General features: G+C 38.8%; 1 protein-coding gene across 5 annotated transcripts in view; it reads right to left on the reverse strand.

Moving 5' to 3' along the window:
* Positions 1 to 1,225: 1,225 nt before the first annotated feature.
* myo16 (myosin XVI) overlaps positions 1,226 to 18,909 on the reverse strand; it is a 269,930-nt gene continuing 252,246 nt past the window's right edge. For 4 of the 5 annotated variants that reach the window (XM_057851442.1, XM_057851443.1, XM_057851444.1 and 1 more), the window contains 3 exons: positions 12,823 to 12,975; positions 12,626 to 12,708; positions 1,226 to 1,622 (listed from right to left, as the gene is read on the reverse strand). In XM_057851442.1, the coding sequence (XP_057707425.1) occupies positions 1,455 to 1,622; positions 12,626 to 12,708; positions 12,823 to 12,975 (404 nt within the window). In that variant the 3' untranslated portion in view covers positions 1,226 to 1,454. Of the gene's footprint in view, positions 1,623 to 8,408; positions 8,524 to 12,625; positions 12,709 to 12,822; positions 12,976 to 18,909 lie in introns of all 5 variants that reach the window. The other variant, XR_009066237.1, reaches the window with a different exon arrangement.

Genomic DNA, 18,909 nt, shown 5'->3' on the forward strand with positions numbered 1-18,909 from the left:
ACAAGTTACTATTTACACAACAGTTACCTTAGAAACAGCTGCTCAAAGGAAGTGGGGAGGAAGTCAAACACCAGAGGGTGGCGGGTCGGGGTCAAGCGCTATTGAGGGTAATGGATGCACATTCTGTACAAACATGGAGGTCGTCAGCTTCTTTTCAACACGTTCCTTGGATATTTCAGGAAACGGTACATGGAATCAGCACTGAGAATGAAGACAATGTGTTGCTCAAGGACTGTCGTAATTGTGACACTTTGGCACTGACAGCTGAAACAAGGACATAATGTATTTGGTCATGGTGTACAGTACACTCGAGACAAATTTTGAAGGTCTTGAACTTGATTCCAAAGAGTTTCCTTCTTGTTGTTGAATCCTAAAAGTCTTGATCTTGACTTAAAGTGGCTGTGACTGCTCATCTTTCAGTACCATTGGGGAATCTAGACATCTAATTCATTGCGGTTGTGAGAGGTGGATGAACGATCATTCACCCCTCTCAAATTGAATTTAACGTCCAGTGCCATCAATGGCAGCCTATGAGTTAAAGACCACATATTATGTTTTTTCACCCTATTTAACAAATATATATGACATTGTAGACAAAGGGGAACCATTAGGAGGCCAAGAAACATTGCCCCTTTTCCAACAAAAGAGGATAAAACAAGGTCCTGCGGTCCCATACCACCGCACCCAGCCTTCACCCCAGTAAAGACATGTTGAACTTTGGCCACAGTCGCTTTATCGTGATTGGTTGAATCTTCTATTGTGTCTCTCTCTTCTTTGGGGGTCAATGGCAGTTGCCAAACCAACTAAATGATGCGTAACTGCCTTATCCAACTGGTCTAAAGAGCAAGCATTGAATGATTGCCACTGTGGCCGACGACGCAGAATGTTTCGTAACATACTCAGTTGCAGACAGTGACTTCAGATCACGAAAAACCCTTTTAACTTGGATTAAAATAGTGTAATATGTGGCCTTTAAATCAGTGCCCTGTCAAGAGGTAATCTCAGTGATTCTTGATTTCAGGCAAGTCTTGGTCAAGTCACGAAGCTACAGCAAGTAGAACGCATTCGTCCGGAGGTTTTCCTCAAAGGCTGGCGGCGGAGACAAATGCACCTTGGGATTTTTACTGAGGTTCGCCTGATCTGTTGTTGCTTTGCAGGAATACCCAGAGAAATGTTTCTGCAACCTGGAGTGTGTTTCAAGGCTTGGGTTGACTTGTAAACTTGAAAGCTGATCAAGTATGATCAGCAGCACCATGTTTGAGGATGGAGCTGTCAGAAACCCGACTTTTGCCCTCAAACAATAACCATGCCACTTTCTTAAAATAAATAGAGCTATACAAGTTGTCCCTCGGAATCTTTTTAGCTGTTTGCTTTCCATGTGTTTCTTTAGAGTTACAAAGTGCTTCATCATTGGCAGGTTTGGGGGCATCCAGATACGGGAAGGAGTCAGGGCGTCACGGCGAAGTCTTCCTGCTGGACCAGAGCAGCGCAGGCGGCAGGGGCGGGGACGGAGGACTGTGCTTCCAGCCGCCCCGCCCCTCGCTCTGCGCCTGACGCCATCGCAGCAGCTCCCGAAGTGTCGTGCCGGCATCCCCGTTGCTAAGACGTAGCCTCCGGAGTGCCTAGTTTTGGACAGAGGGTGAAAGTGAGTCCCTTTCCAACTGACCAGATGGATATATTGGAACCTCTAAAGTCTAACATCTTAGAATCTGTCCATATTTACAAAAATATTGAGTAGTGTTTCTCAGATGTATGGTTCAGGACTTATATTGACTCAATGTTTGTTGCTTAAGACATTGGGTGCTTTTGTTATTTTGTTATGCAATTTCATAGCAAATGGCTTTTTTTTTTTTTTTTTTATGTTTATGGTAAATTCAAATTTTTGTCTCATTTAATATAAGTACACTCGAGACTGGTCTTGGTTCAAAGCAAATCTTAAGCTTCTTGGTTTAATTTGGTTCTTGACTTCCAAAAGTCTTGATCTTGACTTGGTCTCTGTCTTGTTCCGATGTCTTGATCTTTGTCTTGTTTCTATCTTAGTCATGGTCCGCACTACCAAAAATCTTGATAAGGACTATCTTGGTCTCGATCTTAGTTTTGACTTCTAAATGTCTTGATCTTTACTAAGTCTCTGTCTTGTTTTGATCTTGACCTTTGACTTGATTCCCTAGTCTTAATCTTGAATTGCCCTCAGTCTTGGTTTTGTCTCAATCTTGGTCATAACTCCCAAAAGACTTGGTCTTTATTTAGTCCCTGTCAAATCTCAGTCTCAGTCTTGACTATCAAAAGTCTGGATCTTGATTTAATTTCAGCGATTTCTGATTTCGTGCAAGACCTGGTCAGGTTGGTATCGGTCTATTGATGACTATTGACTAATACATTTGAGAATGCTGGTTAACTCATTGACTGCAATTGACGCCGATAGACGTACAACCTATTTTGACTGGGATTGGCTGACAGAGATTATTCGCTGTTAGCCTCATCCAGTCAAAATGGATTTGACGTAAATCGGCGTCGACGGCAGCCAATGCATTTATACATTTATAATAACTGGAATATCTACACAGCTTGCAGAGTTTGGAAACTAACTAAAACTGCAATACTGTTGTTAATGATGGAGACAATGTAAACCTGTAATAGATGTTTTCGATTTAAATAATTTCCTATTATAAAATTGTTTCAAAACTTAGCATCCGAGAACAGATTCAGGTAGATTTTAGAGGTTCCGGCGTAATGACTTTCCGGTCAACGAGGAGCTGAAATGATGAAATGATCATTCTGAGATAGTGCAGTGTGGATGACGAGCAGATGGGAGTTCGAATCAAATAAATGGAGCAAAAAGACAGAGCACGTGTCATACTCTAATCAGGCAGCCATTGGAGACCGACGCCTTCCATACAGAAAAATTAGGGCATGGCTATCACTTGTATAGGAAAGAAAATGGAGATAAATCCGCTGCTGGCATGCCACTATCTCTCCTGAGATGGTCGACTTCAGCGCGAAGCAGCCGGGGAAAGTCCCTATCTGATTGACAGCTCTAGCGCTTCATTTACATCTCGCGGATGCGTCGCCTCATAGGGGATCATGTGTATTACACTCGGGTGTTGACGATCCCTAATGTCCCAACAGTGAACATCAGTCATCTGCGAGTGGATGTGCAGGTAAATCAATCAGAGGTGGGAATTCCAATCTGCTTCAGTCAGTAATTCCTGAAACAGGACTGAGCACAGCCCGTCCATACCAAAAGAGGAGGTAACGTTTCCTCGATGACATCACATTACAGGGAATGAATCATTTTCTTATCTTTACATAAGTAACTTGGAAATTCTGTGAAAATTCCGTTTCAGTCTAATACAAAAGCCGGGTCAGAACTAAAAACCAATCACTGTAAAAATTCGATTAATGTTTTTGTTCTTTGGTGGGACTGGTGTACTGTAGAACTGTATATTTCCAATAGTTTGGTTAGCCTTTTTAATTAAAATACTGGGCATAATAATACAAACAGCTTGTGCAGTTGCACAGCACAGAAAACTAGAAACATAATACGTTGTAAAATGACAGTTGGAGATAATTCTAATTAAGGGTTTCAGATAGCCAAATGGCTGTTGTATTTTTTTAGGGGTGTCAAATGATTAAAATTTTTAATCTAGTTAATTACAGCTTAAAAATTAATTAATTGTAATTAATCGCAATTAATCGCAATTCAAACCATCTATGAAATATGCCATATTTTTCTTTAAATTAATGTTGGAATGGAAAGATAAGACACAAGATGGATATACTGGACTGTCTCAGAAAATTAGAATACACAATATTCTAATTTTTTGAGACAGTCCTGTGTATATATACAGGACTGTCTCAGGAAATTAGAATACACAATATTCTAATTTCCTGACTGTCTCAGGAAATTAGAATATTGTGTATTCTAATACACAATACTGTGTATATATACAGGACTGTCTCAGGAAATTAGAATACACAATATTCTAATTTCCTGACTGTCTCAGGAAATTAGAATATTGTGTATTCTAATTTCCTGAGACAGTCCTGTATATATACACAGGACTGTCTCAAAAAATTAGAATATTGTGTATTCTAATTTTCTGAGACAGTCCAGTATACATTCAACATACGGTACATAAGTACTGTATTTGTTTATTAGAACAATAAATCAACAAGATGGCATTACCATTATTAACATTCTGTTAAAGCGATCCATGGATAGAAAGACTTGTAGTTCTTAAAAGATAAATGTTAGTACAAGTTCTAGAAATTTTATATTAAAAACCCTCTTAATGTTTTCGTTTTAATAAAATTTGTAAAATTTTCAATCAAAAAATAAACTAGTAGCCCGCCATTGTTGATGTCAATAATTACTTACACAATGCTCCATTGTTGATGTCAATAATTACTTACACAATGCTCATGGGTGCCGAAGCCTATAAAATCAGTCGCACCCAAGCACCAGCAGAGGGCGAAAAAACTCCGAAAAACACAACAAGTATACATTTCACTGTGCTGTCATTTTAATCTGTTTGAGCGGGGCATTTGTGCGTAAATTGCGTCAAATATTTTAACGTGATTAATTTAAAAAATTAATTACCGCCCGTTAACGCAATAATTTTGACAGCCCTAATTTTCATCATTCAATTATAGCCCAAATGAATAGGTAAAAATAAGTTTTATAATTTCTCAATTTAATAATTAATAGGTTGCAGTAGAGAATGATAGACATCCATTTTTTTTTTCTTTTTTAAAGCGGGAGGACTGGTTATGACCTTTTCATGCTATTGACGGTGCTAGACATCCAATCTATCTTGGGGAAAGGAGACTGGACATTTATGACAGGGTCAATATTTGTTTTATTCTAGGTTTTATTTAGCTCTGCAGTATATTGTCACTTTTGGGCATTTTTTTTTTTTTTTTTTTTAATGTAACAGCTCCCAGTAGGGCTCGGACGATTCGCTTTTGTCATGATCCGATCCGTATCCCGATACCTGTGTGGCGATCCGATACGTATTGCGGTGCTTCCACTATAGTTTACCAACACATTACCTTTTAAAATGTGTAAAAACACAGACGCATGTACAGTGATCCCTCGTTTTTCGCAGTTAACGGGGACCAGAACCCGCCATTTTTTTTGTGTTCAATGTATTGATTAAAAAAATATATTTATGTTCAATGTATTTATTCAGATCTATCATGGGAAAGAGATACATATATACTTTTAATTATACTTTTCCCCCAAACTATAATTTCAATGTATGTATATGTATGTATATGGCAGAAAACACAGACAAGACTGAAAAAGCAGTTTCTGCTCGTGCACCCCTCTTTAAAAGAAACTGCTGTATTTTAAGCCAAAACAACTGTTGTGTTTGATAGAACAATATGTCTATATGCTGCCATAGCAGATTCATGGTGCACTTAGCCTCCGAACTATTTTTAATTTGTCCGTTTTAACCTGAAAACCCCTGTTTACAGACGTCGCGCAACCGCTTTTGTTTCAACCTAGCCATAAAAAGAAGGTAAGTAATTATATTTATTATTCAAAATCTGTCATTTTTAGCTTAGAATCATTAATTGATGAAAAAATGCCCTCCTGTTCAAAATTTTTTGTCCCCCAGAAAATTGTGATTTTAAGCTTTCCAATGATGTATCACACATGCATATAGGAACATTTTGAAATTTGGCCAAATATATATTTTAATAAATGTTTTTTAAGCACTTAAAATGTTACAATTATGATATGACATGTTACTTTCCCACAGAATTATTTTTAAACAAGAAAAAAATTGTCAATCAGCTTTTACTTTAATATGCAAGTCCAAATCACTCTCTGACAAACAAAAAGCAGGAAGAGGGAGCGAGCTTGAGACAGCGCAATCGGCAATCGGCTTTAGACAGCTCATCTGTATTGTATTGTATCTGTATTATTATTATTATTTATTAAAAACAATCCGCGATGGACTGCGGGCGCAAAGTTTGAAGCGCAAAGTAGCGAGGGATCACGATATCTCTGTTTAAACTAAATGACATTTAACGTTTATTCTTTTTTTTTTTTTTTTACATAGAAAAGTGTATTAACTGTTGCAGCAACTGTTCCTGTGCAAAATAGAACTTTTTTTTTTTTTTTTTTTTACATAGAAAAGTGTATTAACTGTTGCAGCAACTGTTCCTGTGCAAAACAGAACGACAAAATATATTTTTTTGTTCACTTCATTCATTTTTTTGCAGTTTTATTGCTTTAAAACTTTTATATATGGCAGAAAACACTCAGGTGACAAAGTTACGCTCTGAGATCCCCAATTTAGCCAACTTTCAAAATTGTCCGATATGCATGTGTGATACATCATTGGAAATCTTATAATCTAAATTTTCTGGGGGAAGCACATTTTTGAACAGGAGGGCATTTAAAAAAATGTTGTTGTTTTTTTATAACAGCAAAACCCCATCTGGATGTGAGAGCATGCGAGAGCAGAATTACAGACGCCATGACTTTAACAAGATAGTATCACGTACTTACCTTGTTTTGATCCAAAAACTCCATGTAGCATGTATCACTGAGTGTCAAGACACAGCTGTGAATGGCCACAGCCAGATTTTTGGGGGATTTTATGGGTGAAATATGGTCATATAACAAGGGTTGCGATGCAGAAATCGCAGACATCAAGGAGTGGTCGAGATTTTCTATTTCATATATTTACCCTTTGAAACGTTTTTTTTTTTTTTCAATTTTTTGTTTTGTTTTGATCGATTATTTATCATCTAACATATTGGAGAAAATGTGACAGTAACAAAAAAAAAAAAAAAATACAATTAAGCGATAGTTATGAGGTAGATATCTGAGTTTTTTTACAGACATTTTTTTCATTGTGACATAATTTGTTTAAAAGTTTAAAATATGTGAGTGAATAATTTTTTAGTCATTTTTTAAAAAATGAAATATGAGACATCAATTAATGATTCTGAGCTAAAAACGACAGACATTTTGAATAATAAATATAATTAATTACCTTCGTTTTATGGCTGGATTGAACAAAAGCAGTTGCGCGACGTCTGTAAACGGGTGTTTTCAGGGTAAAACGGACAAATTAGAAATAGTTCGGGGCTTAATATGCCATGAATCTGCGATGGCAGCATATAGACATGGTGTTCAACCAAACACAACAGTTGTTTTGGCTTAAAATACAGCAGTTTCTTTTAAAGAGGAGTGCAAGAGTAGAAACTGCTTTTTCAGTCTTGTCTGTGTTTTCCGCCATATATAATAAAGTTAATTATATGCAATGGCACTTTTCGGCCAACGGGGGGACTGTCGGCTGGCCCCCCCTTAAAATCCGCTTATTGTATAGCGCTCCCTGACTTCTCTGGCAACATCATCCCCTCAATTGCTGTTATTGATCGTTAGCTTTATAAAACAAGCAATCTAGAGCGCACTGCAGACCAAGAAAAGCACCAGGACGGAAAGTGATCGGATCAGGACATCTGTAGTTTGCTGGCTTGTGGTCGGCGCTACGTTGGCGCAGCACATTAGAAGTATCTAAAGTATCGATACTCATAAAAAATGATCGATACTCGGGTCTAAACATAAAAGATCGCGATATATCGCCATATTTTGCATTGCACACGCAAAAAGAAAAAAAATCCAAGAGAGAAAAAAAAGGTCAGACTTGGATTCAGTACCCCAAAATTACTTGAGTAGTTTCTGCATTTTTTTTTGAGCAGCATAATGATAAATGGCGGGTGCAAAGTCAGTCTTTCAACCTCAATGCACAGCCCCAGCAAAAATTTGGAGTATTTCCAACTTGTGACTGCTAGGTTCAGTAGGGATTAACACTCTACCTAAAGTACCGTACAGTAAATGACAGAAGGAGAAAGCGCATTTGAGAATGCCACAAGGTTCATGTCCCAGTTTAACCCAAAAGTCGAGGTCAAACTGCACTCACTGCAGTCAAGTTCTTCCACTCCGCATTAGGAAAACAAGTACTTGCTGGACCTTTTTCAACACCGGGATTCTTCTGTTTAAACAGAGGAGGGCTATCAAACACAGCTGCCATCAAGGTCACCATAGGGTAATTATGAAGGCCCCGTCATGAAGTATATTCTATTAAACAAGCGTTTCTTAAGATAAGAACCACCTGGTCTTCAAAAGAAAAAAAACAACAGGGCTGCCTACTGCGACTGCTCTGGAATGGGATGAGTAGCTGTTTCCAGAAGAGTTTCAATGGCAAAACAAATTGTGATGATTATTCCTATGTGACTACTGAAAAATAATCGCCCACAAAAAAATAATTCTCAAAACAACAATGAATCAAACACCAAAAATGGAATTCCCATCAATGGTTTCATGATCTCACAATGGATTCCATGGAAGCGTCATTACGAAATGCAATTCCGGACGGACTCACCACATCCCTACACGTAGACTTCCCGTAAGCCTCCAATCCCCGCCCCCTCCCCAAACACCCTCGTCCATCAGAGGGCAGCCCCAGCTCCAAATGGAGAAAAATTGAGATGACCCCTCTGTAAGATAAAATGATGATAAACATATGAGGAGATATTGACAAAATGATCAGAGATCTGGAAAGAGCTTATTAAAGGGGGTGACATGGCAAGTGACTCCACGTGATTGGCTGAGCATTGATTTTTGACCTTGTGACTGGTGAACTTTAGACTCACGTTTAACTGATTGGCTGCCATTCACAGTGCTAGACGTCCAATCCATTTTGACTGGGAGGGGCGAGTGAACATTCAGAATTTATGTCTATTGCTGTCAATGGCACTGAAACATGAGCATTCACTGCCACTGGTGTCAATGGCAGTGAATTAGTTACAACTATTTTCATAGGTGATGATTAGCAAATATTTACATTTTTTTTCTTAAATAAAAAAAAAAAAAGTAAATAATAAGTACATGTTCTCTCATCTATTGTATTTAATAGAATTTTTTTTTTTTTTTTTTTCCAATTTTTTGAAAGAACAAAAATGGAAAAACAGTACTTTCCTCCTCTCCTGGTTTCTAAAAACAAGTCATATTGTCAATACTGTCTTTTTATTTTTAAATCTTAAAAAATTACATTTTCATTAAAAATATATACATGTATGTATTTCAATTTATTGATATAATGTTTTTAGACAGGGTAAAAAAATATATTTTATTTTTTGTTGTTTCGCTTTTAACCCCTTCAGACCTGTATTTTTTCCGCTAGGCAAAAAAAAAAAAAATCTGTGATGATTTTTACTCTACTCAAAAACCAGAACAAAGTGCAATTTTTTGGTCGCAGAAATTTCATGCTTTTATTGGTTATTTTTACTGTTAATGTGTTTTTGATGAAAAATGCACTTTACGTTGTTTTTGAAGTTGCGTTTTGTCTGCCATTGTCAAGGAGCCAAAAATAAGGCGCCTCATGTTTTAATTTCGATGGGTAAAGTTTCCAACAACCATCTCCCAGAAGTTACACTAAATTCAGTGTATTTATTGGTTTAGAGACGCGATTGTGTCATGTCCTTCAGCAGCATGCTTGGGTCTGAAGGGGTTAATGAATAAAACAAAAAAAGGAAGCAACAGCAAATAGTAGCCAGTAAGTATCAACTGTTTGTTCTTTTTTAATTAGAAAAAAACCCCCGTTTTTTTACACTTTAAAAAAGAAAAAAAAACATTCTCTGATTCCTGCACTGTAGTCCCCAATATAGGCCTACACAAATTTGTATTTTGTATTTAATTTTATTTTAAACAACAAACACACAGTCGATGCACCTCACTTACTTTCCCGGGCCTTGAATTGGACACCGGTGTCCAATTCAAGGCGTCAATGGCAGAGAATGAGTTAAACTTTAAAACCATCATATACCGTAAGTCTATGTATCACTCTGTGTCAGTTCTCAGGTTTCTAATGGTTCTTTCTGCCTGGTTTCAGTATGTGAGCAACCCCACGTAACCATGTCGTGTATGTCAGTGTCGGCTTTAAACTCGATCCTGAAACCAAAAACCCGAGTGCGGAGGCAGCGAAAGCTAGCATGTCAGAAGTGTTACACGTTGCCCCGGGGAGGCCACTTTCCAGGCCCCGCAAAATGTAAACAATAACAAAAACAGATGAAGAATTGAAATCGAGAATATGATATGTTGTGATATATGTTGTGTGTAAATGTGCATACCCGTGTAAAAATAAAGCAGCGCTTGTTATGTAGTGTGCTAATGATGGCAGAGCCAGAGTTAGAAGTTACTGTAACTCTGTTGCTAACCAAATCAATAGGACCTAAGAGTTGTTATTGTAAACCTGTTAACTGACACTAATAAAAATCTTTTTTAGTTATGTAAATGTCATAATTATTATTTTTTTATTACTCACCACCTTCCAATCAGCTGCCACTATTTTGGCAAATATAATACCGTAATTTCACGAATATAACGCACACTTTTTTCCCCCCCAAATCAACTTGTAAAATCATGGTGAGCATTATAAACGGGTACATGGATGGAGACAGAAATATATATATATATTATAAATATATATAAACCGATTTTTTTTTTTTATTGACACGGCCACGTAGTGTTGAAGAAATGTATGCAGCGATCCGTTGCCGACCATTACGGTACGTGACGTCACCATTTTGTTTCAGTAATACTTCACTCTGATCGGCCGAATGATTTCGTCTGTGTTAAATTCTGCTTTTTTCACTCTTCATAAAGCACAGAATTTAGTTTCTTGAACTCATTTGAGTCAACGTTTGTTGCAGCTCCGCAACTCGGACCATAACAAACGTAACAACAGACTTCCTGTGTGTGTCCGTCAACTATATCTGTCCCTCGGGAAACTTAAACCCAAATAACAATAGTTCCTATTGGTACTGTCGTGTCGACAGCGACAAGCGCTCTCGGATTTTCGATTTACGTTCTCACTTTCATTTTACCGTATCAATCCATGGAAGAAACATTTATTCATCATGATGAAACGAGCAAGTTATACAACAGCCTTTAGGAGAAAAGTCACATCTGTTTTGTTTTCTCCTAGATTCTGGTAAGTTGGAGAAGTTGTCAAATCATATTACCATAAATATTGTCAGTTTATGGTAATGTTTTGAACTACCAATATGCTATGCTTGTGCTGTGTTTCACCATTCAGTAAAATGACATTTCTGTATCTGTACACGAGCTCTGTTTTCTTGTATTTTTCTATTTATTGGTGCTAAAATTAGGGTGCGTGTTATAAACGGGTACAGTAATTTCCCCTAGATTTTACAAGTAAATTTGGGGTGCGCATTATACACGGGTGCGCCTTATATTTGGGAAATTACGGTACTTTATTGCAGGGTTCCTTCGGGTTTCAACAAGTAAAATTTAAGACTACCTTTTTAAGCTCACATAGCACAGCATTTAATATCTCTTCCGGGACAAATTTCATGAGAAACCTCAAAAGAAAATACAGTGGGGGGGTCGTAGGGGCGGTGGGGGAATACGGTATAAAATCAAACGTTTCTTATTATCAACATCGTCATAGGCTATTGTTTAGCCACAACTGGATTCACTACCTCATTACTATTCATCCTTCACACAGCCGCTGGAAACAGAAATGTCGTTAAATGCCAATGACAGCAAAAAGCATGTTTACAAAAGTGAGTACACCCCTCGAATTTCTGCAGATATTTAAGTATATCTTTTCATGGGACAACACTGACAAAATGACACTTTGACACAATGAAACGTAGTCTGTGTGCAGCTTATATAATAGAATTAATTCATTTTCCCTTTAAAATAACTCAAAATATAGCCATTAATATCTAACCCTCTGGCAACAAAAGTGAGTACACCCCTTAGAAAATACGTACATCCCTAAATGTCCAAATTGCTTGTCATTTTCCCTCCAAAATGTCATGTGACTCGTTACAGGAGTGCTGTCAGCAGAGGTTGAAGAGGTGGGGGGGTCAGCCTGTTAGTGCTCAGACCATACGCCGCACTCTACATCAAATTGGTGTGCATGGCTGTCACACCAGGAGGAAGGCTCTTCTGAAGACGGTACACAAGAAAGCCCGCCCGTCTCATCAGACCATAGAACATGGTTCCAATAACCCATGTGCTTTGTTGATATGTCTTCAGCAAACTGTTTGCGGGTTTTCTTGGGGTGTAAACGGCAGATTAAAAGACTAAGTTCTCGTCATCTGTGCGTTGCCAAATTGTTGTATATAGCCAATTCGTCTCAAAATATAATTCAAATTCACATAATAATGCTATTTAAGATTTTTTTTTATGCTGTCACAGGCACTCTAATCCATCTGCAGGCGACTGGGAGATCACGATTTTACGACACTGTGCGCTGGTCCTCACGGGAAACGCAGTCTTTCTTAAGGCAAAACACAACCGCTTTTGTCCAGCTGCGTCGCTAAAATCGACCAAAAATGAAAAGTTACATACTGTTGCTTTAAGTCATTCAGTGCTTTTACATTTTGCTTTTAGAGGGGGTTCTCAGTTTACAGTGCCTCATAGTCGATCACAAGTGCACGCACGTTATGATTTTGAAGACTCATTTTACATACATTTTAATCACTCAAATCAGAGTTTGTGTATATTAATTTCCAGAATCCTTTGAATAAAGTGCGTTTAAAACAAGTGCATTTGTTTGTGTATTACCTGCGTATGGTGGCTATCCATGTGCCTGTGCAGAGAGGATGTAGACATGTTTGACTTGACATGATTCTCGTCCTCTAGTGAACCTGAAAACACAATTAAATTTGGTCAACGAGTAGACTTGGGCAATGTCGCCACAGGCAAATTGTCATCCTACCATGAAAAGGACAAAAGTTGGGAATGTGAAAAATTCGAGTTACCGTTGGATATCTGGTTGCCATTCTCAACAGGGGCCTGATTTAATGGGTGAATAGAATGATTGTTGGCATTCTTGTCTTGTAGCTGCAGTGATGGGGAGGACGGGGCGGAGCCACAATCTTCCCGGCCAGGTAAATTGATATTGGAGTTGAAACCTGTTAAGAACAAAATCACACGTAAGGATCTTGATTTGTTTGTGGATTCAAGTAGATTTACGAGCTCTGTCTGTGTGAAAGAATAAATTTTATTCGTGCTTATAAAACGCATGAACTGTTGTGAATCTATATTCCACTATATTCGTTTGTGAGATTTTACTCATACTTACTGTTCATGTGCTGTAAATATTCCTTTGAACATATTACATTGGGTTTCTGCTTCATGCCCTTTCGTCCCAGCTACAGCTAAATTTCCAAGGTTGTACCTTCTGTGGAAAATCCTCATGTTGAGCTGTAACAAGTTTCACTTCTGTTTCACAGTAAGCATCCAGTTTTGAGAAACAACACCAAATAAGGCACTTCCCAAACTGTTGCTATTCTGAACTAACCAATCACTGCATGCCATGTACTCACTTTCTGCATATAATATTATCATGTGACTTTTGTCAATAAAAGGGGTGCATGATGAAAAAAGAGTTGGAAATCGATCCCAGTGCACGTGAAAGAAACTGAATTTGAATGTGAGCCTTTTCCACTTGCAACTGTCCTTAGAACAGAATACTGGTTGTGTTTTATTTCCTGACAGTCTGCTTTGTTTTTGGATTACTTTATAACAGTATACTACTATACCACTCTACAACTGCTCATCTACTACTAGAAGTATTGTGCTCAAGACTATGACTGAGACTTGCCATAAATCAGGAATTACTAAGATTAAGTCTAAAACTGTGTCTTTTGGGAATCAAATCTGAGACCGGAACAGGACATTCAGAAGTTGAACCAAAACCAGTTTCAGGTGTACAGTGTTACATTCAGGGGCTGTTGACATTTTATTACCATGTTATTACATGTGTTATTAAAGTACATGTTAAAATATTTCTCGTTTCCGCTCCAAAATCAGCTACTACAACCTCAAAAGCATGAATGATCTTATTTCAGTGCAATTGACAGTAATAGACACTCCATCCGTTTGAACTTGAAGGGTTGCAGTGAATGAACGTTGTTGAATGAATGTTGTTTCGCCGTCAGCCCAGTTCAAATAGATAGGACGTCTACAAGTGACAAAGTCATTTCAATTCAAAGAGTCATGAGATTGGATGTCTATCATTGACAATGTCACAGAAGGAGCTCATTATTGGCCTTAATTCATTCCTTTTTAAACTCCGCAACTTCAAGTAATAAAGAACTTCTGAGTTTGTCTGTAAATGCACGTGTTCTTTATCATTTTGTTGAGCATTATTTAGTTGTCATTCAGCTGTCTGGCCTGTAAGAGGGTGACTCCACATAACCTGGCAACCTGTCTCCAGGCTCACATGCTTTCATGTTGAGTGTGTAATTGTCTGTGACTTTATATGTGCAGAGCAGCATGAGTGTGAAGTTGTCAACTGCCATCCTGTACTAGGAGTACATTTCTCCTGCTCCATGTCCCCTCCCATCCCTCCATCTATGCATCCATCCTAGGCATGTTTGCAGTGCTCCTAAATATAAACCAACCACTTTCCACTGGTGGTCCCAGTGGGCCACCATGTGTTATCAGGCCACGCAGGTAGAGATGGTGAGACGGTATACGTGAGAAGAGATGAGTCAGATCGGATCGTAACATCAGAACAGTGACGAAGAACCGGCGTTGCGTTCGATCGCCGGCATCCGGAATGCTGCCTGGCAAGGGTGGAGATGGGGAGTCTTATGACAGTGATTTCCTGTGGCCCAGCAAGACCACCTGCCCTTTCCCACCGGTTTGCTCATTCCCCAAGGATGAGAGAGGCAGCTGCTCCTCGAAGAGATGTCTGGGATAGCGAGCGTAACCTCTGGCCCCACCCCCAGCATCAGGTATCACGCTGAGCCGCTTAACGGCGAGAGGGAACGGAAGTGGAGCTTCCTGTTAAGCCTGCTGGCATCCCGCCGCTCTCAGATCTAAGTGGGCCGCTTTGCTCGGTCTACTCAAAATAACAGCAAGGTTGTGATCCCCACCACCCGCCCCCTCAAGTGCCAGCTTCCCCTGTCACAAACCCAGTTTCCATCACGCCAGTACAGTGCCTGCGTAAGAGCGCGTGCTCACCCGGGAGAGAAATCTGGGACGTCACGTCAGGCCAATGTGTCGGCGCGAGCGCTCCTATTCCACCTCTTATAAGGCCTTCAGCCTCTTGCCCCCTGAACTCATCGTGGCAATGTGACAGCGGCGACCCTCGGGGAAGCAAATACGCAGGCCCTGTGACGGCAACGGCGTCTCGCTCTTTCGCTTGAATGCAATTTCTAGAATCTCTTAGATAACTGTCGAGGGTCTCCCTGTGCACCGTTTTTGGCCCGTCACATTGGCTTCTGTAGAACATGAGTGAGCTGTTAAATATTTGATAGGCATCCTCATCATTCCACAGCTCATGTATTATTAACCCCGCTACAGCTAATACTCCTCCAGGAAACAGCCACTTGGATGAAAACAGCATGAGAAGATTTTTTTTTCCCCCTTGACTGGAGTCGAATGAAACTTGATATAAACTCACCGACGAGATGTCCGACATTTGGACAATTTCAAGTGTAGTCTGGCGCATAGCAAAGTGCACGGATACCGACAATATGTCCAAAATGAATAAGGTGACCAGATAGAAAACACATTTACATGACTTAAGTGAATCAGGAAGTACCTGAAATAATCAGGCGAGTCACTCAAGTCATGTGTTGCAGTCAGTTAATATTGCATTTTGATAACTTCAGTTCTTAATTTTGACTTTGTGACAAGTTTACTCATGTAAATTAGACTTTATTATGAAAAGCATTGGAATTACAGTGGGGCAAATAAGTATTTAGTCAACCACCAATTGTGCAAGTTCTCCTACTTGAAAAGATTAGAGAGGCCTGTAATTGTCAACATGGGTAAACCTCAACCATGAGAGACAGAATGTGGAAAAAAAAAACAAAATCACATTGTTTGATTTTTAAAGAATTTCTGTCCAAAAGTGGAAAATAAGTATTTGGTCACCTACAAACAAGCAATATTTCTGGCTGTCAAAGAGGTCTAACTTCTTCTAACGAGGTCTAACGAGGCTCCACTCGTTACCTGTATTAATGGCACCTGTTTTAACTCATTATCGGTATAAAAGACACCTGTCCACAATTTCAGTCAGTCACACTCCAGACTCCAATATGGCCAAGACCAAAGAGCTGTCGAAGGACACCAGAGACAAAATTGTGGACCTGCACCAGGCTGGGAAGACTGAATCTACAATAGGAAAAACATTTGGTGTAAAGAAATCAACTGTGGGAGCAATTATTAGAAAATGGAAGACATACAAGACCACTGATAATCTCCCTCGATCTGGGGCTCCATGCAAGATCTCACCCCGTGGCGTCAAAATGATAACAAGAACGGTGAGCAAAAATCCCAGAACCACACGGGGGGACCTAGTGAATGACTTACAGAGAGCTAGGACCACAGTAACAAAGGCTACTATCAGTAACAAAATGCGTCACCAGGGACTCAAATCCAGCTCTGCCGGACGTGTCCCCCTGCTGAAGAAAGTACACGTCCAGGCCCGTCTGCGGTTCGCTAAAGAGCATTTGGATGATCCAGAAGAGGACTGGGAGAATGTGTTATGGTCAGATGAAACCAAAATAGAACTTTTTGGTAGAGACACAGGTTCTCGTGTTTGGAGGAGAAAGAATACTGAATTGCATCTGAAGAACACCATACCCACTGTGAAGCACTGGGGTGGAAACATCATGCTTTGGGGCTGTTTTTCTGCAAATGGACCAGGACGACTGATCTGTGTAAAGGAAAGAATGAATGAGGCCGTGTATCGAGAGATTTTGAGTGAAAATCTCCTTCCATCCGCAAGGATGAGATGTGGCTGGGTCTTTCAGCATGACAATGATCCCTAACACACAGCCAGGGCAACAAAGGAGTGGCTTCGTGAGAAGCACTTCAAGGTCCTAGAGTGGCCTAGCCAGTCTCCAGATCTCACCCCCATAGAAAATCAGTGGAGGGAGTTGAAAGTCCGTGTTGCCCAATGACAGCCCCAAAACATCACTGGTCTAGAGGAGATCTGCATGGAGGAATGGGCCAAAATACCAGCAACAGTGTGTGAAAAGCCTGTGAAGAGTTACAGAAACCGTTTGGCCTCAGTTATTGCTAACAAAGGATACATAACAAAGTATTGAGATGAACTTTTGGTATTGACCAAATACTTATTTTCCACCATGCTTTGCAAATAAATTCTTTAAAAATCAAACAATGTGATTTTCTGTTTTTTTTCCACATTCTGTCTCTCATGGTTGAGGTTTACCAATGCTGACAATTACAGGCCTCTAATATTTTCAAGTGGGAGAACTTTCACAATTAGTGGTTGACTAAATACTTATTTGCCTCACTGTAAGTGAATCAGGAAGTACATGAAACAATCAGGCGAGTCACTCAAGTCATGTGTTGCAGTCAGTTAATATTGCGTATTGATAACTTCAGTTATTAGTTTTAACTTTGTGACAAGTTTACTCATGTAAATTAGACTTTATTATGAAAACCATTGGAATTATATAGAATGTCAACACTACATACAGCAATGTTGGGTTGAATTTTCAAGACCAGTTTTGGTTTTGAGACCACATTTTTTGGTTCTTGGTCTCGGGACAATCTCATGATTTTATGTCGACTAGCAATTCAATTTCATTGATTTGATTTTTAAAACCTTTTTTTCAGGGCATTCCTTCAACTCATTGGCTGCCAATGATGGCACTAGACGTGTAATCCACTTTGAATGGGAAAGGCTGGGAGCTTCAGTCAAAATGGATTGGACATTTATTGCCATCATTGGCACTAAAACTTGATCAATCATGTTTTAGGGGTTTTCATAGCTGAAGTGTCTTGTGGGTATTGAGTTAAAACTTGATTATGGAGATGAAAGCGATGGAGATTTTTTTTTTTAAACACTAAATTTAACATATGTAGTTACATAGTAATAACACGGTAATAACACCTGACTGTAAAAAAACAACAACATAGACTTCACTATCAGTTGACAGGACACAGGGCTCCGGGCCGATTCGTAGGGGCCCTATTATCAAAAACTTAAAATTCAAATATTTTCAATACCACAGCCGCTAGCGACCTAAAACCGAAACAGGCACTTCTGTTAGACATATATGAGTCTCCATGAGCAGCGACATCAAAAAATTCAAAGTCGTTCCCTAATGAAACGCTGATTAATTACTTTTTTATACAAGTATAATAAACCTTAAAATGACTATAAAATTCTCAGGTTTTACGCTAGATGCACAAAAATCCCCAAATGCAGAGATAATCACCTATATCTTTAGGATCAATAGAAATATTTAACATATCATTTAAGTTTTTGCCCAAAATAGCAACTATTTTGTTTTTTGTTGTTGTTTGTTTTACAAAGCTAATAAATCACTCAATTTTCACATCAGACACTTACTACTTGGGGACAGCATGCAAAATCATCTTAATTTTACTCAGATACAGCAAAATTAGCATTTTTCTATGTACAGTCTCAACTTATTTAGGTTGAATTCCACTATTGTGTAGAAATACAAAATCCAACATGGCGGCCGACACAAAACAAAGAGCTTTTTAAGTTGAACATTTTTGTAAATAAATGCTTAAATTGCGGAATTTCTATAGATATGAATGTAAAACAGTCTAGATTCTTGGTTCCAAGCAAAAAAACGGGCAGTTATTGTTCATTTTACGTAGATATTTCACACAAAAGATTTGTTATTGTGTAATCCAACATGGCGGCCGTGACAAAAAAAAAAAAAAAAAGCTTTTTAAGTTGAAAGTTCTTGTAAATAAATGCCTAAATCGCGGAATTTCTATAGATAGGAACGTGAAACAGTCTAGATTCTTTGGTTTAAAGAAAAAAACGGGCAGCTATGATTCATGTTACGTAAATATTTCAAGCCAAAGTTACACTAAATTAT

Source organism: Corythoichthys intestinalis, chromosome 12, assembly GCF_030265065.1.
Source record: "Corythoichthys intestinalis isolate RoL2023-P3 chromosome 12, ASM3026506v1, whole genome shotgun sequence".
Lineage (NCBI taxonomy): Eukaryota > Metazoa > Chordata > Actinopteri > Syngnathiformes > Syngnathidae > Corythoichthys > Corythoichthys intestinalis.